The sequence below is a fragment of the Glycine max genome, chromosome 20 (assembly GCF_000004515.6).
Source record: "Glycine max cultivar Williams 82 chromosome 20, Glycine_max_v4.0, whole genome shotgun sequence".
Classification (NCBI taxonomy): domain Eukaryota; kingdom Viridiplantae; phylum Streptophyta; class Magnoliopsida; order Fabales; family Fabaceae; genus Glycine; species Glycine max.
The window spans coordinates 18414539-18441684 of record NC_038256.2 but is presented as its reverse complement, the minus strand read 5'-3'; the positions used below and the strand labels follow the sequence as shown (position 1 = coordinate 18441684).

The 27146-nt window shown below is 40.6% G+C and overlaps 1 protein-coding gene across 1 annotated transcript; it reads right to left on the bottom strand.

Moving 5' to 3' along the window:
• Positions 1-24952: 24952 nt before the first annotated feature.
• Positions 24953-25402, bottom strand: LOC106797642 (uncharacterized mitochondrial protein AtMg00810-like). The gene has a single exon (XM_026127391.1). The coding sequence runs from the start codon at positions 25400-25402 to the stop codon at positions 24953-24955; it is 450 nt and encodes a 149-aa protein (XP_025983176.1).
• Between the last annotated feature and the right edge of the window lie 1744 nt (positions 25403-27146).

Genomic DNA, 27146 nt, shown 5'->3' with positions numbered 1-27146 from the left:
ACCTTTATTATTTTTTATTTTCTATTTTTTTTCTTCCTTCTTATTCTTTTCTTGCTCGCTCTCTTTTTGCTCTCTTTTTTTTCATGAGGTATTTTGCTACCTAAACATACGTATATTTTTGTGAGGTATTTTGCTATATACATGCGTGTCCAAGGTATCTTGCTACCTAAACATACATATATATGTTTTGTGAGATATTTTTGCTATATATATGCATATCCAAGGTATCTTGCTACCTAAACATACATATATATATTTTGTGAAGTATTTTTGCTACATACATGCATATTCAAGGTATCTTTCTACCTAAACATACATATATATATTTTGTGAAGTATTTTTTGCTACATACATGCATATCCAAGGTATCTTTCTACCTAAACATACATACATATATCTATATATATATATATATATATATATATGTATATATATATATATTGTGAGGTATGACTACCTTCCGAGCTTATGCCTGTTTTATTTAAATTCTTAGGATCATGAGCAACTAGGCGTGTTCTGCTATGACTTGAGAAACAAAAGTGATCAAATAACAAGAAGAGACTTAAAAGGTACTAGGTTGCCTCCTAGTAGTGCTTCTTTAACGTCTTGAGCTGGACGCTTGATGGCTTGTCGGTCACGGACCTAGTACTTTGCTTACCTTTGGCTTTGGACTTGGTCGCCTATTGGTCGGCCATGGGTCGTAAGCAACGCTCTAACCTTTTTGTGGATGAGCTGAGGTGAACTCTAGAGGTGATGGCGGTGCGTCTGTTGCCCGCTGCCGGCCATCCCCAGGCTGCTGTGGTGTTTCGCCCTGCGCCTGCCTGGGGACGCAGTACTTCTTGATGAAAGCTCGATTAGTAGGGGGCCTGATGCCCTTGCTGGAGGTGACAGGCACTTCGTAGAACTGACAGAGACCCGTAATTAGAGCTTGACAACTCCAAGACCCTATTGGACTTCTTCGGGTCCACTGGGTGTCTTGCAGGCGCGATCCCTGCAAACAATAGATGAAATCAGAAATCAGTTGAGCGATGTGCATACTTACCTATGTCATGATGACGTGACCTTGTCGGGGGGAACAGGCACCCTGTAGGACTACAGAGGCCCGTAACTAGAGCTAGAAACCCCAGGGCCCTGTTGGACTTCTTTGGGTCCACTGAGTGTCTTTGTGAGTCTGATTCCTGCAAACAATAGATGGTATTAGAAATCAGTTGAACCATATGTATACCTACCTATATCACGATGGCATGACCTCGCTGGGGGAACGGGCACCCTGTAGGACTGACAGAGGCCCGCAATCAGAGCTGGAAACCCCAGGGCCCTGTTGGACTTCTTTGGGTCCACTAGGCGTCTTGTGGGCGCGATCCCTGCAAACAATAGATGACATCAGAAATCAATTGAGCCATGTGCATACTTACCTATGTCATGACGGCACAGACCAACTGATACATCTGCAGGGGGAGATTGGCATTGTGGTCGCTGGGCAGAATGTTGCTAAATAACAACGTCATCCATATCCATGTAAGAGTGGCCATGTTGGTGCGCATGATCCGCAGTCGTCTTTTTGCAGCAGCACGGGTGAAATCTTGCCCCAGTATGCATACTAGATGCGTGATAGCCTCCTTCTCTGGATGTGCTCGCACAGTTGGTTGCCCTCCAATATCAGGGGATGGCCCAGGAACTGATAAAAGGAAACTACTGGCCCCTTCACCGGGAGCACAAGTCTCGGTTAAACATCTAAGGTCAAAGGACCTTATATTCTCCTAAGGTGTGCATATGGAGCACACTGAAAATGAGGATGTGTAGCCCTCTAAAGGCGAGGGCGTGCAGCCTTCTGCAGGCGAGGATGTGCAGTCCTCTGATGGCGAGGACATACAGTCCTCTAAAGGTGATAGGTACTAGTACCCAAGGGTCCACCTTTATGAGAAAGCAAGAGATTGACTCATCGAGAGGGCCGGTCATCCAAAAAGATTAGACACGAGATGTAGGAAATCTATGTAGTTAACATGATTTTTAGGGATGCAGACGCATGCAACCTTTGTTGTGAAACTTGGTAACGCTGACCTCATATGAAACAATGAAATGCAATGGAAAGTTGTACAATGTTCATGACATTCTTTCCCTATTTTGTGATTTTGATTTTGATTTAATCTTTTTGGAAAACACAGATTGACTACCCTTTGAAAAAGGTGATAATTCATGCAACCTTATCCTATCTTTTGCAAATCTCTCCGAGAACTCCCTCAAAGTGTATGTTCTGTTTGATTTAGTCACTTAACCATTTTGGAGTGACGGCAATGGAGCCGTTTGACGTTTAATCAATCTATTGAAATTCCAGGGTTTGTCTCCCCCCCTTTTTCCTTATTTAAAAACATCGACGGGTGAGAACTTTTGATTTGCCCCTATGTTCACTTGAGGCTCATGCATGATTCCCCTCATTGCCCCAGTGTAAGGCTTTGAGGTACCAATTGTTATCTTTCGTCATGACCTTGTAGCTGGGAACCTATTGGGTGAGAGCTTCTAATCTGCCCCTAGGTTCGCTTGAGGTTTTTGCATGGTGCCTTTCATTGCCCCAGTGTAAGGCTTTGAGGTACAATCGTTGTCTTGTTTTCACAACCTCGTAGTGAGGAAGAATGAAAGATGCAGTTGATTCTTGCAAAAGGAATTTTCCAAGGACGAGAAATAGTTGAAGGATTTTTTAGTTGATGGATTAAGTCAAATGACTCCTATGTAGAAGCAAGATGTTTTGATGTCTTGATGATGCTAAAGGATCAAGTGCTTCTAAGTTTTATTCAAGACAAGAATCCAAGAAAATCAAGATATATGATCAAGTTGATCTCTAGAATCTTTAGGAAGAAGTTTCCAAATTGAAAACAAACAAAAGGTTTGACCAAAGAATTCTATCATTTCAAATTGAGATTTGCTCTCTGGTAATCGATTACCAGCAGTTGAAAATGTTTATAACAGTCACTAGAAATTTGAATTCAAAATTTATAACATGTAATTGATTACGCATGGATGGTAATTGATTACCAACAGTTTATTGAACGTTTTAATTCAAATTTTAAAGCCTGTAATCGATTACACAAGTCTTGTAATCGATTACCAGAGGGGATTTTCATAAAATAATTTCCAAAAGTCACATCTATTCAAATGTTTTATGAATGGACATCAAAGGTGACTTGGAAACATGAATTTAAAGAGAGTTTTCATTGCCCAAAAAGGTTTTATCCTCTCAAAAGATTAAGAGAGTTTCCGAACTGAAATGTCTTATCCTCTCAAAAAGATTCCTTGGTCAACCACTTGCATATTCAATAAGGAATTTTGATTGACCGTGGGTCTCTTGTTGTAGAGGATTCCTGAACACAAGGGAAGGGTTGTCCCTGTGTGGTTCAGACTTTGTAAAATGAGTTTTACAAAGAGAGTGGAAAATCTCAAGTGGGCTGCTTGAGGACTGGACGTAGGCACGGGAAGTGGACGATCCAGTATAAATCAAGTTTGCATTCCTCTATTCCCTTAAACTTCTTTTATTTATTGCTATTTATCTTTTGCTTTAAAGAAGTTTATTTTGAATTGTCTTTTGAGTAATTCATGCTAAGGGTGCATTATTAATCCAAAAAAACAAAAGGAGAGTGAAAGTTTAATTGGGGAATAGTCTTTGTATCTTAATTCAACCCCCCCCCCCTTTCTTAAGATAACTGAGGCCATTTATCCAACATCCTATTCTTGATAACTCACTTCTCTCTAAAAAGACAAACTTTTCGAAATGATAAAATGAGGTCACATGAACATCTTGAAAACACAGTCAATCAAATGCTTTTTTTTTTCTTTTTGAACTCTCTTTTTTTATTTTTATTTTGAAACTTATTTGTTTTGAACTTTACTCGCTGTTTTACGGCACCCCAACCAACGTGCAAGACGAGTAATCTCTGATTGAACGGTCTTGGAAGTCCAAACTCAGGAGTACAGGTCGCTTGAGCAAACAGACCAATGGCTTGCACCCACATTCCGGTGAAAGTTGAATAAGCAAAGATGCGTTTGTGAGAGGATGAGGGACAAAGATATCAACTTTATCCATTTTTTTTAGCATTGTAACTGTGGTTTACAATAATGGTATAAACTTGAAAATCCTGGTGAGTCATTAGAGACATCTAACAACAGCTTTCAAAATTGCCCAATGTGTGGCACCTCTGGTCAATGTCAGGACTTACACGTGATTCTCCTCAAATTTCAGCCAGCCCGCATAAATTAGACCTTGCACCTTACGCTTCAAGGCCCTACAATGCTCAATGGAATTCCCCGGGGCTCCTCCATGACAGGCACACGTTGCGTTCGAGTCGTATTCTTGGAGAAATGGAGGTTGATGAACCTTGGCTGGGGTTATGGCTACCATTGAATTATCAAGTATATATGGGAGCAAGTCAGCATAGGACACTGGAATTTGGGTGAATTCTACAGGCTTTCTCGCTGCGAAATTCATTTCTTGGTTAGTGTTTTTGGTTTGTGCTAAAGGTGATGTTTGTCATTGGAAGTGCGGTAGACAGACTTTGTGGTTGATTTAGGGATTGCCTTTGTGGATAACTGGGCGGTGGGTAAGGAGAAGATTTGTTATTGGCTGAGTAATGACATTGTTGGGTTGGTGGGAAACTTGGCTGTATAGGAATGGCAGACACAGCATGGGCTTCTCCCTCATTCTCACCCTCTTCATTTGCCCTAGTTTTTTTTTTTTTGCATTTATCAAAGCGTGATGATTAGATTTGCCTCTTTTTAGACCCACTTTGATCCTTTCTTCGGTGAAGACCATATCATCAAAGCTTGAAGGTGTGTAGCCCACCATCTTTTCATAGTAGAATACTGGTAATGTGTCTACTATCATTGTCATCATTTTTTTCTCCGTCATTGAGGTGCCACTTGAGCTGCCAGGTCTCTCCACCTTTGGGCGTATTCTTTTGAAAGATTCGTGCCCCCTTTTTGTACATGTTCTGTAGTTGCATCCTATTCGAAGACATTATACTGACACTGCCTAACGAAGGCAACCACTAGGTCCTTCCAAGAATGGACTCGGGAAGGTTCCAAGTTAGTGTACCAGGTAATAGCTACCCCAGTAAGACTTTCTTGGAAGGAATGTATCAGCAATTCCTCATCTTTTGCGTATGCCCCCATCTTCTAATAATACATCTTTAGATGGTTCTTGGGGCAAGTAGTCCCTTTGTACTTGTCAAAGTCCAGCACCTTGACCTTGGGAGGGGTGATGATATTCGGTACTAGGAACAACTCTTCTAGGTTAGCAAAGGCATAATCTTCACCTTCTTCAATAGCCCTGAGCCTTTCCTCTAGATGATCCAACTTTCCCATTTCTATCATAGCATGAGGGTTTTTACTTGTTGTGGAATGCAAGAGGTGTAGCTGGGGGTGATATTGAGGGCCTTCCGAAGTGTTTTCAAGGGATATACCACCAACTGCTTGCCCTTCAGTGGCATATCCGAGCCAAGGCTCGAAGTCGGCTAGATTGTGATGGGGAATTTCATGTGTCTCCCCCACAGTTTAAGAGACATGTGCATGATCAGTTTGGGGTTTTTGGCTCTCAATGGGTATAGGAGTGGAGTTATTGACATTCTTATTGGGAGTGTACGCCACATTGGGTGGCGTATAGTTGAGAGGCAAGCCATATGGCGAGAAGGCGTGCTCATTTTGAATTTGCACATCATGGGGGCCGCCCGTACTTCCCAAATCTTTGCCTACCATATCTGAGGTTGGATGATTCATTTGGTTGATGCCGGATGGGGACGTCGGGTTCACCTTAGCAACAACGCTGGTAGCGGCAATTGCAACCGCATTGGATTCCATTATCTTCTTCACGCTCATCATGGCCTCCATCATTGTGGCCATTTGCTCTTTCATGGCCTCCATGTCGGCCTCCATCTACTCTTGTACCTCCTCCGCTTTACCCATTACTCTAACTCTAGCACGGGTACAGTAAGGGCACCGTAAAGCATGTTTTTTTTTCTTTTTTTTTATAACAATGATTATGTTCTTTTTTTATTTTATTTTTCAATGAAAGAATGTAATGAGCAATGCAACCAATGAAAAGTATGGATGTACGCGAATGATGCATAGTTGAAGTATTGCGAATTTTTACGCAGGACATGGGGTTGAATCAATTTAGATTTTCAACATGGTCCATGACATCTTTGTCAAGGTGAAGCTGGAAGTAACAAGGATACCAACAATTCTAAACGTGTTTGGCAGTAGACGAAGCAATGATGTAACACGATCCATCTTTTGCCCCAATTTTTGCAAGATGGTTACTTCCATGCTTCAACTTGACTCGATGAACCTTTTTGTAAAAGCGCCAGCTTGGTTCAACCCCATAACCTAGGGAATGGCAATTTTGATCGCCAATACTTCAACAACATTTCATAGGGATGAAAGACTCGAGAATACGCATGCTATGCATGGAAAATGTAATTATGAGATTGAGATGCCCGAAGAGACATCCTTTCTTAATTAACCACGCATTAGGTACCATCCTCAATCATTTTGTTTTGTTGTTTGTGTTTTTTTAAAATTTTAGAAATGGGTTTATGATCCCAACATGGTTGGCTCATGGTACCTAACACATGCAACTAAGAATGCATCATGAATTTTCATGCTTCCCTTTTTTTGTTTTTGTTTTGTAGAGGAAAATACAAGGATCATGTATGAGCAAACATGTAGATCAAAAAGTATGTTGAACGCATATGCATGATGATGCAATGACTCATGCAAAATGGGAATGTGATAACGGACAAATGCAGGAACGATATGTTCATTATGATGCTAAAGAGATGTTTATGCGGTGCATGATATGAATGCATTTACGGACACGAGAGCCTGGAAAATCATTTCTCCTTACTGCACATTTGGGGGTGCAGTGCCCCATGCGTGCAGTTTAAGAAGGTGATATGGATTTTCCGGCTTCCCATGACAAAGGATGAGACCAACATACAACGCATGTGTGACGGCATGATGCAGATGCGCAACAGGGGGATGCACAGAGTACGACAATATCCATAAATAATTACAAGCAAAGGCGTATATGACATTTAGGACTACATGCATGGTAGTGTTTAATACGGCACGCAGCGTGTTTTCTCCGTGCCCCTATTTTAGGGACCTACAGGATAGTATCTAGGGGTCTCTAATAACTACTCCCAATGATTCATAACTCACACGACTGTTTTCTAGAGGTATCATCACTCAAGATAATAATATTGTGGCGGTATGGAATACCAGCGACAACATATTATAAAGAGAGAAAGCTCTAGACGAGGTTTCACTATTATCAAGCAAGTCGAAGACCTAGCATGATCATAGATTCACCTCCACTGCTTAAATTCCCATGAACCTGGGTATAGGGCCCCTTTTTTACTCAAACCCGTGGGTGCTTAGAATGTAGTGTAAAGAATGTGAAATAGACAACAGTTATTTACATTTTACACAATTCGACAAAGGCACACACAAAGTTTCACAATTCCACAATTCCTTAAAATAGGCCTAACTCTCTAAAAAAAGTCCCCAGTGGAGTCGCCAACTGTCACAACATGCCCTTTTGCGGGCGTGCGAGGCGAGGCTGACGGGTGCGCTTCCCAAAGGAGGAAAGATGCGCCGAGTCGCCACCAACGTTTATTTGTGGAAAACGTTGGAAAAACAGAAGGAAACCGGTCGAAACGAAAATTCTAAGTTCGGGAGTTGTATTTACGTTTGAGGAAGGTATTAGCACCTCTCACGTTTGTCTCAAAGGACAACAGCCTATATTTTAGAATTGTGAAATTGTGTTATCTTACCTTTGATTTCTTTTTATTTTTGAGGTCGACAAAAGCGGGGCTTTTGCTCCTACGTACCCTCCATAGAATAGGAAATAAGACCTAGGTAGTTCTTTTTTAAGAGTGAATCAAGCGATTCTTTTTACTTGAAGGGTGATCATTTTAAGGCGTTAGACCTTAAAAATGATCCATTTACTTGATAAGGAAAACTGAGATGATAAACTTTCAAACCCTTTTTAGTGACTTTTTTGTGGACGAGCTTGACTAGGCGAGTTGATTTTAGCCTTAGTTTCACTTTAGTTATTAGTCAATTCAATTAAAAATGAGAAATCCCAAAGAGAAAAAGTCCGATTGATTTTTTCGCTTCATTTTACTAAAAGGTATTTTTTTTATTATTATATTATTTATTTTACCTCTTTTTTGATTTCCAATGTGGTTACGGCACGACCGAACGGTCGGAATTCATTTTAACAGAAATTAACGGATATTACAAATCAAATGATTGGTGGAAATTTATTTTATTTTTTGATTAGGCGAGAAATGACTTAAATAAATGACTGAAGCACGTCAAAAGGGGGTACGGAAAGTAAATGAAAACGAGAACAAAGGTACATGAAACAAATGGGGACCACCACGGGTACATAGAATGAATTGAAAAGCTCGGTTTGGGTACTTACCAGTTGAAGATCGGAGAAAACGAAGAACGAACGATGAATGTCGAAGAACGGTTGAAAATCTTCGTGTAATTACCCACGGAAATGTTACGAAAGCGCCTCGGCTTGGATTTTCTTCACGGAAACAATTTTCCTCAGCAATTTAAAGAGAATACGAAGTGCCAAGAAGGTTGAACCCCTTTCCTCTTCACTCCTCTATTTATAGCAAAATAGGGGAGGAGCTTGCCACCCAGCTCACCCAGGCGAGCAAGGTTGCTTCCTCCAGAAGCAACCGCCTTCTGGAGGAAGAATCTGGAAGGCCCAAGTGGGCCTGATTTCTATTTACACCGTCCTTTTTACTAAATGCACCCCCCTTTACTTTTTTTGGTGATTCTTTTTCCGTAACGTTACGAAACTTTATGAATTTCGTAACGATACTTATTTTCTTTCCGTAAGGTTACGAATCCTTACGGATCATGTATTTACTCTTTTTTTATCTTTCAAAGAAGTTACGGAAACTCATGGATTGCGCAACAATACTTCCTTTTGGTTTCCGTTGCATTATGGAATTTCACGGATTGTGTAACCATGCTTTCTTTTGATTTCCGGCGCGTCTCGGGACTTCACATATTGTGCAACAAAGGGTGCCAAGTATCTCGAAGCGGCTAATCAAAGGTTGCATGTCATCAAGTAATAATCCCCAGACGAAATTAGCGTATGACAGGTTTTTAGTGATTTTTTGCGGACAAAGCTTGATTTTTGAGTTGATTTTAACCTTAGTTTCACTTTGATTATTAGTCAATTGATCCAAGGAAACTTCCTAAGAAAAACGTCCGATTGATTTTTTTGATTATTTTATTCAAAGATATTTTGATTATTTTATCATTAGTTTGCCCTTTTTGGTTTAACCGAGATTACAGCGTGAATGATCGGTTAGATTTTGTTTTAACAATGATTAAACGAGATTACAACGCAAATGATCGGTTGAAATTCATTTTATCATTTATTAGGCGAGAAAATGACTTAAATAAAAGGTTAAAGCACGTTAAGAACGGAAGAAAAGAAAACTGAAAGTAAGCAAAATTAAAGTGAAAGTACACAAAACAAGTAGGGACCACTAAGGGTGCATAGAATGAATTGAAAGATTCGATTTCGGGAACTTACCGGTTGAAGACCAAAGAACGACGAAGAACGAACGAAGAACGGTGAAGAACGATGAAGAATTTCCACAGAATCGCTTACGGAAGCGTTACGGAAGCACTTCGACTCGATTTTTTCTTCACGAAAACGTGTTTTTTGCCCAAAATAGCCGAAATGCATAGCTAAGGGGTGATGAATATTTTTTGAAACAGCCCCCCTCCCCTATTTATAGGGAAAAAGAGAGGTGCTTGCCGCCCAGAGACTTAATGAAGAAGATTTCTAAGCGCACCCAAATTACTAAGTTCACCCCCTTTTCGTATTTTACGGAAAAGTTACGGAAGCCTTACAGAAGTGTTTCGGATTTGATTTTCATCTTTTTTTTTTCTTCCCTTTCATCAATGTTAAGTGAAATATGCTTACCCAAGGTTTTCAGAAATTTTACGAAAGCATTACGGAAGCCACGGAAACCATTTTTCAAAAACGTGGAGGAGCTTGCCACCCATTTGCTTCCTCCTTAAGCAACCCAACTTCCAAAATGTTCCGGAAGGGCCTAGACTCAAATTGCTATTTACACCCCTATCTTGATAAGTTCACCCCCTCATTTTTGTGTTTTTGGTTGTTTTCTTTCCGAAATCTCACAAAACTTTACAGATTCAGTAACGACATCCATTTTCTTTTCGGAATGTCGTGAAACTGTACAGATTACGCAACAATGCTCTTTTTTACTTCCAGAATGTTGCAGAACTTTACGGATTGCGCAACAATGTTTCTTTTTTACTTCCAGAATGTTGCGGAACTTTACAGATTACCTAACGATGGGGGTTAAGTACCTCGAGGCGGTCAAGCGAAGGTTGCATGCCACCAAACAATGGTGCCCGGACGAAATTAGGGTATGATAGTTGCCCCTCTTTACTTACCTTTTATCGGAGATAGGAGGAAAGTAAAGATAAGACATTGATTTTGTCCATCTCAGCCTTTTCCATAATTAATCTATGATGATTCCCGAAGGTCATCCTTTGCCCATCATGGGGATTTAATTGATCTCAATTACAATAGTTCCAACCAAAATGATTTGAAATAATTGACTCCCGTCTCTCCTTCTTTTTCTCTGAACAACACAGAACAAAAAATAACATAATATACACTTATACACATTTTTTGGTGAAGGAACCGATTGGGAAAATAACAAAAACTATATTTTCCCCTCACTGGGGGCTTCGTACTTGATAACGGAGGATGCATGAACAGCACTAGGCAATCAATTCATGGGACTCTGGACTCAATAATGGAGGATGCACGAACAGCGCTAGGAAATCAATTCGTGGGGCTCCGGACTTGATGGTGGAGGATGCATGAACAGCGCTAGGCAATCAATTCATGGGGCTCCGGACTTGATGATGGAGGATGCACAAACAACGCTAGGCAATCAATTCGTGGGGCTCCGAACTTGATGGTGGAGGATGCATGAACAGCGCTAGGCACGAACAGCGCTAGGCAATCAATTTGTGGGGCTCCGGACTTGATGGTGGAGGATGCATGAACAACGCTAGGCAATTAATTCATGGGGCTCCGGACTTGATGGTGGAGGATGCATGAACAACGCTAGGCAATCAATTCATGGGGCTCCGGACTCAATGATGGAGGATGCACGAATAGCGCTAGGCAATCAATTCATGGGGCTCCGGACTTGATGGTGGAGGATGCATGAACAATGCTAGGCAATCAATTCATGGGACTCCGGACTCAATGATGGAGGATGCATGAACAACGCTAGGCAATCAATTCAAGGGGCTCCAGACTTGATGGTGGAGGATGCATGAACAGCGCTGGGCAATCAATTCATGGGGCTCTGGACTTGATTGTCTCTGGATAGTGAAAAAAAAGATGCGGGACCAAATGGTTCCCCCGCATGTTATCGGGCTCGCCGCCTCTAGATGACAAAATGTGAAAAAAGTGCGAGACCAAATGGTTCCCCGCATGTCATCGGGCCCGTCGCCTCTGGATGACAAAGGTGCAGATGACCATAATTTGTCTCTGCGTGTCAACGGGCTCGCTTGCCTCTGTTGACAAAAGGTGCGGGACCATAAGGTTCCCCCGTATGTCACCTGACTTCACGAGTCAGGACGACAAAAGGTGCAGGAGACGATGTTAGTCTCTGCGCGTCAACGGGCTTGTTTGCCCCTGGTTGACAAAAGGTGCGGGACCATAAGGTTCCCCTGCATGTCACCTGACTTCACGGGTAAGACGAAAAAAGGTGCAGAAGACGATGTTAGTCTCTGCATGCTATCGTGCTTTGGGTCTGATGGATAGCAAAAGAATGTTTATACGAATAACCACTTGGGTATTTTCGCCTGCCCCCTAACTTAACGGGTTAGTACTGACAGAGGTTGTCTGCATGGAAGCTGACGTAAATCTCCGCGTGTCAACAGGCTTGTTGGTCGCGATTGACAAAGGTTACAGAAGATGACGTTAGTCTCTGCATGCTATCATGCGTTGAGTCTTAGAGATAGAAAAAGAAAGTTTATACGGATAACCACTTGGGTATTTCTGCCTGCCCCTAACTTCACAGGTTAGTGCTTGACAGAGGTTGTCTATGCGGAAGATGACGTAAATCTCCGCGTGTCAACGGGCTTGTTGGTCATGATTGACAAAGGGTGCAGAAGACGGCGTTAGTCTCTACATGCTATCGTGCGTTGAGTCTTAGAGATAGCAAAAGAATGTTTATACGGATAACCACTTGGGTATTTTCGCCTGCCCCCTAACTTCACGAGTTAGTGCTAGACAGATGTTGTCTGCGCGGAAGATGACATAAATCTCCGTGTGTCAATGGGCTTGTTGGCCGCGATTGACAAACGGTGCAGAAGACGACGTTAGTCTTTGCATGCTATCATGCGTTGAGTCTTAGAGATAGCAAAAGAAAGTTTGCGGGTTACCGTCAGGTGTCTCTGCATGTCACCGAACTCTTGGGTCACGGTAACAAAGGTGGGGTGGTCGACAAAAGCAGGGCTTTTGCTCCTACGTATCCTCAATTTGTGATGAGGAACTCAGACCTACGTAGTTCTTGATAATTGTGAGACTAAAATAGTCTCAGTGTTTTTTCACTAAAATGGGAACATGCTTTAGTAAAGAAACAAAACCTTCAACTGATCAGAGCAACATATGATTTTTTTTATGAAAAACAATGCGTCTATTGGGGAAGGAGAGTATGCTGATGAAATTTTCTCATAACCATAAATGAGATTTTGGATGTTAGCATTTCGTTTCTAAACGACCATTTAGAGGAAACGCTGGGTCCAACAAAAATAGAAGAAAATCACTCAAAGTGTATCAATCTCACACAGGTAAGTGTTTCATCCTAATTCTGAACCATAGATATGTCATGACTTGATTTTGCAAATCATTTCCTATCAAATCAAAGATTACATGCGTGATCATGGATCAATAGGACTTTTTCTTGGGAATGGTTTGTTTTTTTTTTGTGGGAAATTTGGCTTTGAGTGTTCTTGGCCTTTTCCTTTTCTGTTTTTATTTAGTGTGAGGTGAACAAGTCACCGACGCACAGGATTTTGGTTGGCAATCAAAGGGAGAGGACCACTTTAGGTCGTGGTTTCCTTTCTTTTCTTGTTTACTTGGTGACAATTCTATATTGCTCAAATATGTCTGGTCCAAAGACCATTATGCATATTTCTTCTGTTTTCTTCCGATCTTTGATCGAGAATTTTCTTTCTTTTTGCTTTCTCTCAATCTTTGATTGGGAATTTTCTCTTTTTGCTTTCTTCTGATTCTTTTGATCGGGAATTTTCTCCTTTTCTCTTTTTTTTTTGTTTTCTTCCGAGGGCAAGGATTGACATTCTCACCCTGGGTCAAGGTTTATGGTAAGTTGGGATTTTGGCTCAAGGCTTGTAGAATGGCTGGACATGATATATGTCAGGGTTTGGCCAACGGTTCGGGGATAAAGGGGATGTCCCACATTATTTCCATGATACACATGCAACAATGATGATTAGGAAATTTCATGCAAAACTGGTCATGCATGCACCCATGTGGACACTAAAGCACCAAGTTTTTATGGTCACGTGATACTAGGGTTCAGGATTCATTTTTTCCTATTTAAGTCAACCCAGTGTTTCCAAAACATGTTCTTTTATCAATTCATGCATTCATCCGAGTTTATTTTGGGCATTCAGGAAAATTTTCACAGCATTCACCCTTCAGGTGCATACACATTTTTTTTCAAAAACTGGTCATGATTAGAGAATCTCTTTTAAAGAAAAGCTGGAAGTTAATTCTTTTCAAAAGCATGTTGGCTTTTCAGTCGAAAGATATATTTTGTGTTCTTGGGAATTTGTTTTTGTTTTTTTTTTTTTTGAGGTATTTTGCTACCTAAACATGTGTATATTTTTGTGAGGTATTTTTGCTATATACATGCGTATCCAAGGTATCTTGCTACCAAAACATACATATATTTTGTGAAGTATTTTTGCTATATAGATGCATATCCAAGGTATTTTTGCTACCTAAACACACATACATATATTTTGTGAGGTATGACTACCTTCTGAGCTTGTGCTTGTTTTATTTAAATTCCTAGGATCATGAGCAACTAGGTGTGTCCTACTATGACTTGAGAAACAAAAGGTGATCAAATAACAAGCAGAAATTTAAAAGGTACTAGGTTGCCTCCTAGTAGCGCTTCTTTAACGTCTTGAGCTGGACGCGTGATGACTTGTCGGCCACGGACCTAGTACTTTGCTTACCTTTGGCTTTGGACTTGGTCGCCTATTGGGCGGCCATGTGTCGTAGGCAACGCTCTAACCTTTTTGTGGATGAGCTGAGGTGAACTCTAGAGGTGGTGGCGGTGTGCCTGTTGCCTGCTGTCAGCCATCCCCAGGCTGCTGTGGTGTCTCGCCCTGCGCCTTCCGGGGGCACAGTACTTCTTGATGAAAGCCTGATTAATGGGGGGCCTAATGACCTTGTTGGGGGCGATGGGTGCTTCGTAGAACTGACAAAGGCCCGTAATCAGAGCTAGAAACCCCAAGACCCTGTTGGACTTCTCCGGGTCCACTGGGTGTCTTGCGAGCGCGATCCCTGAAAACAATAGATGACATCAGAAATCAGTTGAGAGAAGTGCATACTTACCAATGTCACGATGGTATGACCTTGCTGGGGGGGACAGGCACCCTGTAGGACTGACAGAGGCCCGTAACTCGAGCTGGAAACCCCAGGGCCCTGTTGGACTTCTCCGGGTCCACTGGGTGTCTTGTGGGTGCGACCCCTGTAAATAGTTGATGGCATCAGAAATCAGTTGAGCAATGTGCATACTTACCTATGTCACGATGGCACAGACCAACTAATACTTTCGTAGGGGGAGATCGGCATTGTGGTCGCTGGGCAGAATGTTGCTAAGTGGCAACATCATCTATATCTGTGTAAGAGTGGTCATGTTTGTGCACATGATCCGCACTCGTCTCTTTGTAACGGCACGAGTGAAATCTTGCCCCAGTATGCATAGTGGCTGTACGATAGCCTCCTCCTCTAGTTGTGCTCGTACAGTTGGCCCTCCTCCAGGATCAGGGGGTGGCCCAAGAATTGAACTGATAAAAGGAAACTACTGGCCCCCGTAACCCGGAGCGCAAGTCTCGATTAAGCATTAAGGGCAGAGAACCTTAAATTCTCTTAAGGTGCGAATGTGGAGCCCACTGAAAGTGAGGACATGTAGCCCTCTAAAGTCGGGGATGTGTCACCCTTTGAAGGTGAGGGCGTCTAGCCCTCTAAAAGCGAAGGCGTGCAGCCCACTAAAGGAGAGGGTGTGCGGCCCTCTGAACGCAAGGACGTGCAACCCTCTAAAGGTGAGGACATGTAGTCCTCTGAAGGTGAGGGCGTGTAGCCCTCTGAAGGCGAGGACGTGTAGTCCTCTGATGGCGAGGACGTGTATTCCTCTGATGGTGAGGGCGTGTAGCCCTCTAAAGGTGAGGGCATGTAGCCCTCTGAAGGTGAGGACACGTAGTCCTTTGAGGGCATGCATGTAGCCCTCTGAAGGTGAGGACGCGTAGCCCTCTGAAGGCGATGGCATGCAGCCCTCTGATGGCGAGGACGTGTAGTTCTCTGATGGCGAGGACGTGTAGTCCTCTGAAGGCGAGGACGTGTTGTCCTCTGATGGCGAGGACGTGTAGTCCTCTGAAGGCGAGGACGTGTAGTCCTCTGAAGGCGAGGGCGTGTAGCCTTCTGAAGGTGAGGGCGTGCAGCCCTCTGAAGGTGAGGACGTGTAGTCCTGGGAAGGTGAGGGTACTAGTACCCAAGGGTCCACCCTTTTTAGAAAGCAAGAGATTGACTCATTGAGAGGACCGGTCATCCCAAATTCCAAAAGACAGGACATTAGGTGTAGGAAATCTACACAGTTAACATGATTTTTAGGGATGCAGATGTATGCAACCTTTGAAATTTGGTAAATGTGGACTTTATATGAAACAATGCAATGCAACGGAAAGTTGTACAATGTTCATGACATTCTTTCCCTATTTTGTGATTTTGATTTTGATTTAACTTTTTTGGAAAACACAGATTGATTGTCATTTTGAAAGAGGTGATAATTCATGCAACCTTATCCTATCTTTTGCAAATCTCTCTGGGAACTTCCTCAAAGTGTATGTTTTGTTTGATTTAGTCACTTGACCATTTTGGAGTGACGACAATGGAGTTTTTTATGTTTAATCAATCCATTGAAATGCCAGGGTTTGTCCCCCCCTTTTCTGTTTAAAAACATCGACGGGTGAGAACTTTTTATCTACCCCTAGGTTCGCTTGAGGCTCATGCACAGTGCCCCTCATTGCCCCAGTGTAGGGCTTTGAGGTACCAATTGTTATCTTTCATCATGACCTTGTAGCAAGGGAGAATGAAAGAAGCGGTTGATTCTTGCAAAAAGAATTTTCCAAGGACGAGAAATAGTTGAAGGATTTTTTTCAGTTGATGGATTAAGTCAAATGACTCCTATTCTTGATAACTCACTTCTCTCTAAAAAAGATAAACTTTCTAGAATGATAAAATGAGGTCACATGAACGTCTATATTTTTACTTGAAAACACAGTCAATCAAATGCTATTTTATTTTTATTTTGAAACTTATTTTTGCTTTACTTGTCGTTTTACAGCACCCTCACCAAATGTGTAGCACGAGTAATTTCTGATTGAACGGTCTTGGAAGTCCAAACTCAAGAGCGCAGGTCGCTTGAGCAAACAGACCAATGGCTTGCACCCACATTCCGGTGAAAGTTGAATAAGCAAAGATGCATTTGTGAGAGGATGAGGGACAAAGATATCAAATTTATCCATTTTATTTAGCATTGTAACTGTGGTTTACAATAATGGTATAAACTTGAAAATCCTTAGGAGTCATTAGAGACATCTAACAACAACTTTCAAAATTGCCCCATGTGTGGCATCTCTTGTCAATGTCAGGATTTACACGCGATTCTCCTCAAATTTCAGCTAGCCCGCATTAATTAGACCTTGCAACTTACGGTTCAGGGCCCTACAATGCTCAATGGAACTCCCCGGGGCTTCTCCATGACAAGCACACGTTGGATTTGAGTCGTATTCTCGGAGAAATGGAGGTTGATGAACCTTGGCTGGGGTTATGACTACCATTGAATTATCAAGTAGATATGGGAGCAAGTCAGTATAGGACACCGTAATTGGGGTGAATTCTACAGGCTTTTTTGCTGCAAAATTCATTTCTTGGTTGGTGTTTTGGTTTGTGCTAAAGGTGGTGTTCGTCATTGAAAGTGCGGCAGACAGGCTTTGTGGTTGATATAGGGATGGCCTTTGTGAATAACTGGGTGGTGGGTAAGGAGAAGGTTTGTTATTGGCTGAGTAATGACATTGTTGGGTTGGTGGGAAACTTGGCTGTATAAGACTGACAGGCACAACATGGGTTTCTCCCTCATTCTCACCCTCTTCATTTGCCCCAGTTTTTTTGCATTTATCAAAGCATGATGATCAGATTTGCCTCTTTTTAGACCCACTTCGATCATTTCGCCAGCGAAGACCAAATCCGCAAAGCTTGACGGTGTGTAACCCACCATTTTCCATAATAGAACACTAGTAATATGTCTACTATCATTGTTATTATTTCTTTCTTCGTCATTGAGGGAAACACTTGGGCTGCCAGATCCCTCCACCTTTGGGCGTATTCTTTGAAAGATTCGTGCCCCCTTTTTGCACATGTTCTGTAGTTGCATCCTATTCGAAGACATTATACTAACACTGCCTAACGAAGGCAACCATTAGGTCCTTCCAAGAATGGACTCAGGAAGGTTCCAAGTTAGTGTACCAGGTAACAGCTACCCCAGTAAGACATTCTTGGAAGGAATGTATCATCAATTCCTCATCTTTTGCGTATGCCCCCATCTTCCGACAATACATCTTTAGATGGTTCTTGGGGCAAGTAGTCCCCTTGTACTTGTCAAAGTCCAGCACCTTGAACTTGGGAGGGGTGATGATATTGGGTACTAGGAACAACTCTTCTAGGTTAGCAAAGGCATAATCTTCACCTCCTTCAATGGCCCTGAGCCTTTCCTCTAGATGATCCAACTTTCCCATTTCTACCATAGCATGAGGGTTTTTACTTGTTGTGGAATGCAAGAGGTGTAGTTGTGGGTGATACTGAGGGCCCTCCAAAGTGTTTTGCAGGGGTATGCCACCAACTGATTGCCCTTCAGTGGCATATCCGAGGCAAGACTCGAAGTCGGCTAGATTGTGAGGGGGAATTTCAGGTGTCTCCCCCACGGTTTAAGAGACATGTGCATGATCAGTTTGGGGTTGTTGGCTCTCAATGGGTATAGGAGTGGAGTTATTGACATTCTCATTGGGAGTGTACGCCACATTGGGTGGCGTATAGTTGGGAGGCAAGCCATATGGCGGGAAGGCGTCCTCGTTTTGAATTTGCACATCATGGGGTCGTCCGTACTTCCCAAATCTTTGCCCACCATATCTGAGGTTGGATGATTCATTTGGTTGAGATTAGATGGGGCATCGGGTTCACCTTAGCAATAGCCCTGGTAGCGGCAACTGCAACCGCATTGGCTTCCATTATCTTCTTCATGCTCATCATGGCCTCTATCATTGTGGCCATTTGCTCTTTCATGGCCTCCATGTCGGCCTTCATCTGCTCTTGCACCTCCTCTACTTCACTCATTACTCTAGCTCTATCACGGGTTCGGTAAGGGCGTCGTAAAGCGTGTTCTTTTTTTATATAACAATGATTAAGTTCTTTTTTCTTCAAGGAAAGAATGCAACGAGCAATGCAACCAATGAAAAGCACGGATGTATGCGAATGATGCACAGTATTGCAAATTTTTATGCAGGACATGGGGTTGAATCAATTTAGATTTTCAACATGGTCCATGACATCTTTGTCAAGGTGAAACTGGAAGTAACAAAGACATTAACAATCCTAAATGTGTTTGGCAGTAGACAAAGCAATTATGTAACTCGATCCATCTTTTGCCCCAATTTTTGCAAGATTTCCATATTTCAACTTGACTTGATGAACCTTTTCGTAAAAGCATGAGCTTGGTTCAACCCTATAATCCAAGGAATGGCAATTCTGATCGCCAATACTTCAACAACATTTCATAGGGATGAATGACTCGGGCATACTTTAAGCTATGCATGGAAAATGTAATTATGAAATTGAGATGCCCGAAGAAACATCATTTCCTAGTTAACCATGCATTAGGTACCATGTTCAATCATTTTGTTTTTAAGTGAAACGGGTTTATGATCCCAACATGGTTGGCTCATGGTACCAAATATATGCAACTAAGAATGCATCATGAATTTTCATGCTTCCCTTTTTGTTTTTGTTTTGCAGAGGAAAATGCAAGGATCATGCATGAGCGAACATGAAAACAAAAGGTATGCAGTTTGTAGAACAAAAAGTATGTTGAACGCATATGCATGATGATGCAATGACTCATGCAAAATGTGATGCTGGAATATGATAACGGACAAATGCAGGAACGATATATTCATTATGATGCCATGAAGAGATGCTTATGTGATGCATAATATGAATGCATTTACGGACACGAGGGCCCGGAAAATTATCTCTTCTTACTTGCGCATTTGGGGGTGCAGTGCCCCATGTGTGCAGTTTAAGAAGGTGATATGGATCTTTCGGCTTCCCATGACAAAAGACGAGACCAACATACAACGCGTGCGTGACGACATGATGTGGACGCGCAAAAGCATAACACGAGGATGCACATAGTACGACAATATCCACAAATAATTACAAGCAAAGGCGTACATGACATTTAGAACTACATGCATGGCAGTGTTTAAAACGGCACGCAGCGTGTTTACTCTGTGCCCCTATTTTAGGGACCTACACGGGAGGAACCAAAAGGCCTTTTAATGATAATTCCCAAGGTGGTCATATCTCTCTTGATGATCTCTAGAGGTATCATCCCCTTCGAAGAACATATTGCGGCAGTAGGGACTACTAGCAACAATATGTTATCAAAGAGAAAAACTCTAGATGAGGGTTCACTGTAATCAAGCAAGTTGGAGACCTAGCATGACCACAGATTCACCTCCACTCCTTATGTTCCCATGGACCCGGGTATAGGGCCCCTTTTCAACTCACCGTGTGTGCAAATAGTGTTGGTGTTTGTGTGCATCAAATGAATAAATATTTACCTCATGCATACATTTTAAAACACACTAAAAGCATCAAAAGAGTTTATATATACAAGAACACAAGGAAAAAAATACAATGAAAAAGAACAAAAGGGAAGTCATAGTAGTCATCAATTATATGACATAGTTATTCCCACAAGAACATACGCAGACATAGATCTGAAGTCAACTGAGACTTGGAAAGTCACTGTCGAACGTAGTCATCAATTATCTGACATAGCCCGAAGGACCACGACTTTGGTTCCACGGTGACATCAATTACCTAAATAGCCTATCACAGAAGTAACATTGAGGCTAAATTGGATAATTTATGTTGACATACAATCAATGAATTTCTCCTATGGAGTTGCCAAACATAGGTTGGAAAAGAAAAACCCCATGGCCATGAGCTAGATAGTGAGCGATTGGGATAAGAAACGTGGACTCTCCCCTTACCTACACTTGCAAACCTTGTTACCAAAGTGACAAAGTCCTTTGGAGGTTGGACTCATCCTCATCTAAAGGTGCCTCAGTCACAATGAAAAATCTATAAAATGCTCTAGTCATACACCCTAATGTCTTGCAAGGGGCAACACTCAGAATTCTAAGGCTCACAAATGAATGAATTCATCCAAAGCAAAGGTTCTACTTATAACCTCCAAAGGGAATGAGGTTCTTGAACATTTGAGCAATTGAGAAATGATAAATAGCAAACAAAAACATATGGCAAGGCAGTAAAAACACATTCAATAAAGGGACAAATTCAAAGTTCGAAACAATCAAAAGTAATAAGATATTGGCTAGGTTATTTGTAACATCAAGTTATAGGGAAAGGCCAAATGACAACCAATCCATATCCAAAACAAATTATACAAGAAAAAAATAAGTGCCAACCAATAATAACAAGGTACAAAGAAAACCGGCATCCCGGTCCTTCTAAACTCGGTCGTTTTTGGCATCCTCTATCACTACCACCTTTGAGACCTCATTAGCGGGAGTTTCTGACAATCTTACATCTCTGCCAGTCATCTCACCAGCAACCACATGAAAGGCGACTTCATCACCAAGGGTGTCAACAACATCCTTTGCAGCAACATTCTCAGCTCCGACACCATCATCATCCATTGCAAGTGGAAACTGGATTCCCCTCAACCCATTTATTCCTAACCTTGTAGTACACCAACCAAACCCCATCTTTGACTTGGTATCTTGGATTGATACCTGAAAGATTCAACTACATTATTGGGTTAAGAAATTCAACCTAATCCAAGGCATTCTCAAAACAATCCAAGGTAGTATGAAGAAACAATGCATGGTTATGTTCAATCTTCTCCACGACCACTTTCAACTCCCTCTCTGAAAAAAGATGATGGAACTCATAAACCAAGAGGGGGGTGAATTGGTTTTTAAATCAAATTAGACTTTAAAAATTAAAGTTAAAAAAAACATCTTTTCCAAGGATCGTATCACAAACCTTTGACAAACCAATATTTAATCAATCACCCTTTACACAATCTTTTATTAAAGCTCTTTCTTAAAAAAATATTTTCTTTAACCTTCAATAAATTTCTCAAGACCAAAATGAGAAAGAAAGATAAGATCAAGAGAAGATGTACACCAATTCTTATACTAGTTCACTCTCTATTTCTAGAGAAGCTAATCCAATTATCTAATCCAACCCAAATTAGATCTTCACTATGCATATGGAATTCTTACAAGCAATCTCAGTTCCACAATAGACACGCAAGTAATCGATTAAAATAACATAGTGTCGCAACCTACCCTTCGGCGGGAGGGCGACGCGAGGGCTCACGGGTGCGTCTTCCATGGGAGGAAGATGCGCGGAGTCGCCACCAATGTTTATTCGACGAAAATGTCAGAAAAAACGGAAAGTTGTGGTCTACAAACTTTAAGTGTGAAAGGTTCGGGAGTTGTATTTACGTATAGGGAAGGTATTAGCACCCCACGCATCCGTCACAAAGGACGGCATCCTTTAATCGAGTGTGCAAAGATGTCTTCAAATTGTTTTATTTTCCCTTTTTTATGTTTTTATGTCTTTTTATGCCTTTTTGTATTTTTTATCTTTTTGTGGTCGACAAGGGTGTTTCCCTTGCTCCTAGGTATTCCTCAATTGTGATAAGGAAATCAGACCTACGTAGTTCTTTCAAAAGGGGCGAATCAAGTGATTCTTTTTACTTGGAAGGGGGTCATTTAAGGCGTTGGACCTTAAAATGATCCATTTTACTTGGTGAGAAAGCTAAGGCATTGGACCTCTAACAATCTCACAAGGTCGACAAAAGCGGGGCTTTTGCTCCTACGTATCCTCCATCGAAGAGGAAATCAGACCTGCGTAGTTCTCACAAAAGCGGTAAAGTTACATGTTGATTTTATGCTTTTGAACGGTCCATGTTAACCGATAAAAGCAAAGAGGATCGTTTAAGGCGTTGGACCTTAAAACGGTTTTTAGTGATTTTTTGCGGACAAAGCTTGATTTGTGAATTGATTTTAGCCTTAGTTTTACTTTGGTTATTAGTCAATTGATCCAAGGAAACTTCCAAAGAAAAACGTCCGATTGATTTTTTTGATTATTTTATTCAAAGATATTTTGATTATTTTATTATTATTTTGCCTTTTTTGGTTTAACCAAGATTACAGTGTGAATGATCGGTTAGATTTTGTTTTAACAGTGATTAAACGAGATTACAACGCAAATAATCGGTTGAAATTCATTTTATCATTTATTAGGTGAGCAAACGGCTTAAATAAACGGTTAAAGCACGTTAAGAACGGAAGAAAAGAAAACTGAAAGTAAGCGAAATTTAAGTGAAAGTACACAAAACAAGTAGGGACCACTAAGGGTGCATAGAATGAATTGAAAGATTCGATTTCAGAAACTTACCGGTTGAAGACCGAAGAACGACGAAGAACGAACGAAGAACGGTGAAGAACGATGAAGAATTTCCATAGAATCGCTTACGGAAGCGTTACGGAAGCACTTCGACTTGATTTTTTCTTCACGAAAACGTGTTTTTTGCCCAAAATAGACGAAATGCATAGCTAAGGGGTGATGAGTATTTTTTGAAACAGCCCCCCTCCCCTATTTATAGGGAAAAAGAGAGGTGTTTGCCGCCCAGAGACTTAATGAAGAAGATTTCTAAGCGCACCCGAATTACTAAGTTCACCCCCCTTTTCGTATTTTACGGAAAAGTTACAGAAGCCTTACAGAAGTGTTTCGGATTTGATTTTCATCTTTTTTTTCTCTTCCCTTTCATCAATGTTAAGTGAAATATGCTTACCCAAGGTTTTCAGAAATTTTACAGAAGCATTATGGAAGCCACAGAAGCCTCGAAAATCATTTTTCAAAAACGTGGAGGAGCTTGCCGCCCAGTTGCTTCCTCCTTAAGCAACCCAACTTTCAAAATGTTCTAGAAGGGCCTAGACTCAAATTTCTATTTACACCCTATCTTGATAAGTTCACCCCCACCCCATTTTTGTGTTTTTGGCTGTTTTCTTTTCGAAATCTCACGAAACTTTACGGATTCCGTAACGACATCCATTTTCTTTCCGGAATGTTGCGAAACTTTATGGATTACTCAACAATGCTCTTTTTGACTTCCGGAATATTGCGGAACTTTACAGATTGCGCAACAATGTTTTTTTTTACTTTCGGAATGTTGCGAAACTTTACGGATTACCCAACGATGGGGGTTAAGTACCTCGAGGCGGTCAAGCGAAGGTTGCATGCCACCAAACAATGGTCCTCGGACGATATTAGGGTATGACACATAGTAATCGATTAAATTGGCCCTCGTTTTCACTAAAAACCAATAGCTTATATAAGTAACTGATTTAATATGCCAAAAAAACTCCCCTTGAGGCTATTGTAATTGATTAAAACGTAAGGTAATCAATTAAAACAGAACAAAACTCCAAAAAAAACAACTTTTACGCTAAGGCATGTAATCGATTAATCATTATGGTAATCGATTAAAATAGACAGTTTTAAACCAAAACACCACAAACACATAAATGGTAATCAACTAAAACACGGGGTAATCGATTAAAACAAACGATTTTCAAAACTAATAACACACAAAAAAGCAATGGTAATCTATTAAATCAAGGGATAATTGATTAAAACAAAAAGTTTTGAAAACTGAGAACACACATAAACACGTAGTAATTGATTAACACGAATGTGTAATCAATTAAAATAGAGAAAAAAAAATACAAAATAATCAAAGTAAACATGTAATTTTCATAGAACAATTAACAATACAAAAGCATATCAACATACTAAGACAATTTAAAGTGAAATTAATAGACATAAAGTGCAATTTAGAGCAAGCTACACATACTAAGCATATCATCAATCAATACTAGACCCATCTAGAATGCCTAGTTCATTCCTTTAAAAGAAGAACCTATCTCTAGCAAGTGGTTTAGTGAAGATGTCAGCTAGTTGATGTTCACTATCAATAAACTCAATGCAACAATTACCCTTTTAAATATGATATATAAGAAAATGATGTCTTATCTTTATATGTTTAGTTCTAGAATGCATGACAGGATTTTTTGTTAGATTGATCGCACTTGTGTTGTCACATTTTAAGGGAATGTGATCAAGGATTACTCCAAAGTCTTCTAGCTGTTGTTTCATCCAGAGACTTTGAGCACATCAACTTCCAACTGCAATGCATTCAACTTCTGCAGTGGATAATGCTACACAGGCTTGTTTCTTGCAATTCCAAGATACAAGAGAGCTTCCCAATAGATGGCATGTCCCACTTGTGCTTTTCCTATCTAGTTTGCACCCTTTAGAATCAGAGTCTGAAAATCCAATTAGATTTAAGGAGGTACCTTTGGGATACCACAAACCAACATTGGTTGTGCCCTTAAGGTACTTAATGATCCTTTTAATAGTTGTCAAGTGAGATTCCTTCGGATTAGACTGATACCTTGCACACAAGCAAACACTAAGCATAATATCTAGTTGACTTCCAGTTAAGTAAAGAAGTGAACCAATCATACCTCTATACCTTGACTCATCCACTGATTTACCTATCTCATCTAAGTCAAGATAGGTTGATGTTCCCATTGGAGTTAATGCTTCTTTGCATTTTTCCATGTCGAATTTCTTAATTAGTTATGTACAATATTTGGTTTGACATAAGAAGGTTCCATGTTTCATTTGCTTGACTTAAAGTCCAAGGAAGAAGTTTAACTCTCCCATCATAGGCATATCAAATTCTTTCTGCATAAAATTGAAAAATTCCTTACACAAAGTTTCATTAGTAGCACCAAAGATTATATCATCAACATATATTTTCACAACTAACAACTCATTGTTTGATCTCTTGTTAAACAATGTTTTGTCAACTTGACCTCTTACAAAATATTGCTCAATTAGAAAATTGTTCAATCTCTCATACCAAGATCTAAGTGCTTGTTTCAAACCATGCAGAGCCTTTTTTAGCATATAGACATGATTAGGATGTTCATAGTCCATGAAACCTGGTGGCTGGTCTACATATACCTCTTCTTCAATGTATCCATTGAGAAAGACACTCTTCACATCCATTTGGAATAATCTGAAATCCATAATACATGCAAAAGAAAGAAGCAACCTAATGGCTTCTAACCTTGCAACAGGTGCATAGGTTTCATCATAGTCAATGCCTTCCTCTTGGTTGTACCCTTTTGCCACCAATCCGGTTTTATTTCTTACTATGATGCCTGATTCGTCAAGTTTGTTTCTTGGTTCTGATTGACTTGTGAAAGGCAGGTTTAGGAACTAAGTGACACACTTTATTCCTTTTAAACAACAAGCCTTTGTGCTTCTTCATGCATTTCATTAAATGCTTCCAAAACTTCATCAAATTCATAATTTACCTAAGTTTCTTCAATGGTTGAGGATTTATCCATTGAATTTTCCATCAAGCATGCATTTGCAACTTCTTCTTCACTAGAAGAGTCGGAGGATGTGGATGCATTGTCTTCCCAAGCTATGTAGGTCTTTTTCAGTTTTATATCCTTTTTTCCTTTCTTTTCAGTAACTTGTTTACTAAGGTAGATAGGAAATTCAGATTTGATGTGACCTTGCTTTCCACATTTGAAGCATGGAAAGGTGTTGTTGTTGCTTTCTATCTTCTTTGAAGGGTTAGAGAAGTTTCTATCTTTGGATCTTTTGAGAAATTTTCCAAACTTTTTCACCATCAAGCTAAAATTCTCTACATCTTCATCATCCTTAGAACTTTCTTTGTAATCTTCCTTTGAAGAGTTAACTTTGAGTGCAATTTCTTTTCTTTTCTTTTTTGTTTCTTTTGCATGAGATTGTTGAATCAACTCATGTTCATATGCAAGAAATTTCGGAAGAGAGTTTCCATCGACCTTGGTGCTAAGTCCTTGGATTCCTTAATTGTTGTGATCTTTGGTTCCCAATTTCTTGTAAGACAGCTGACAATTTTGATGTTCAACTCATCATCTTCAAACATTTTTCTAAGACCAAGAAGGTGATTCACAATATGGGTGAATCTTGTTTGAAGTTCTGAAATGGTTTCTCCATTCTTCATTCGGAAAGCTTCATATTCGGATACAAGAGTGTGGTTTCTTGCTCTTACATCTGATGTGCCTTCATGAGTGACTTCAAGTATTTTCCATATTTCCTTTGCACTTTTGCACCTTGCAGTATGAAAGAATTCATCAGAAGATAAACCAGAAGTTAAAATGTTTTTAGCTTTTTGATCATCCTGCACTTTTCTTTTCTCATCATATTTCATTTCATCCCATTCTTTACATACCAATTCACCATTTACATTTTTAATTGGTATAAATGGACCTTTAACAATAGCATTCCATGCACCGGGATCAAT

Coding starts and splice junctions, on each gene's coding strand:
- LOC106797642 (XM_026127391.1), bottom strand. CDS start 25,402: ATGGAAAAATGCAAAGAAGCATTAACTCCAATGGGAACATCAACCTAT.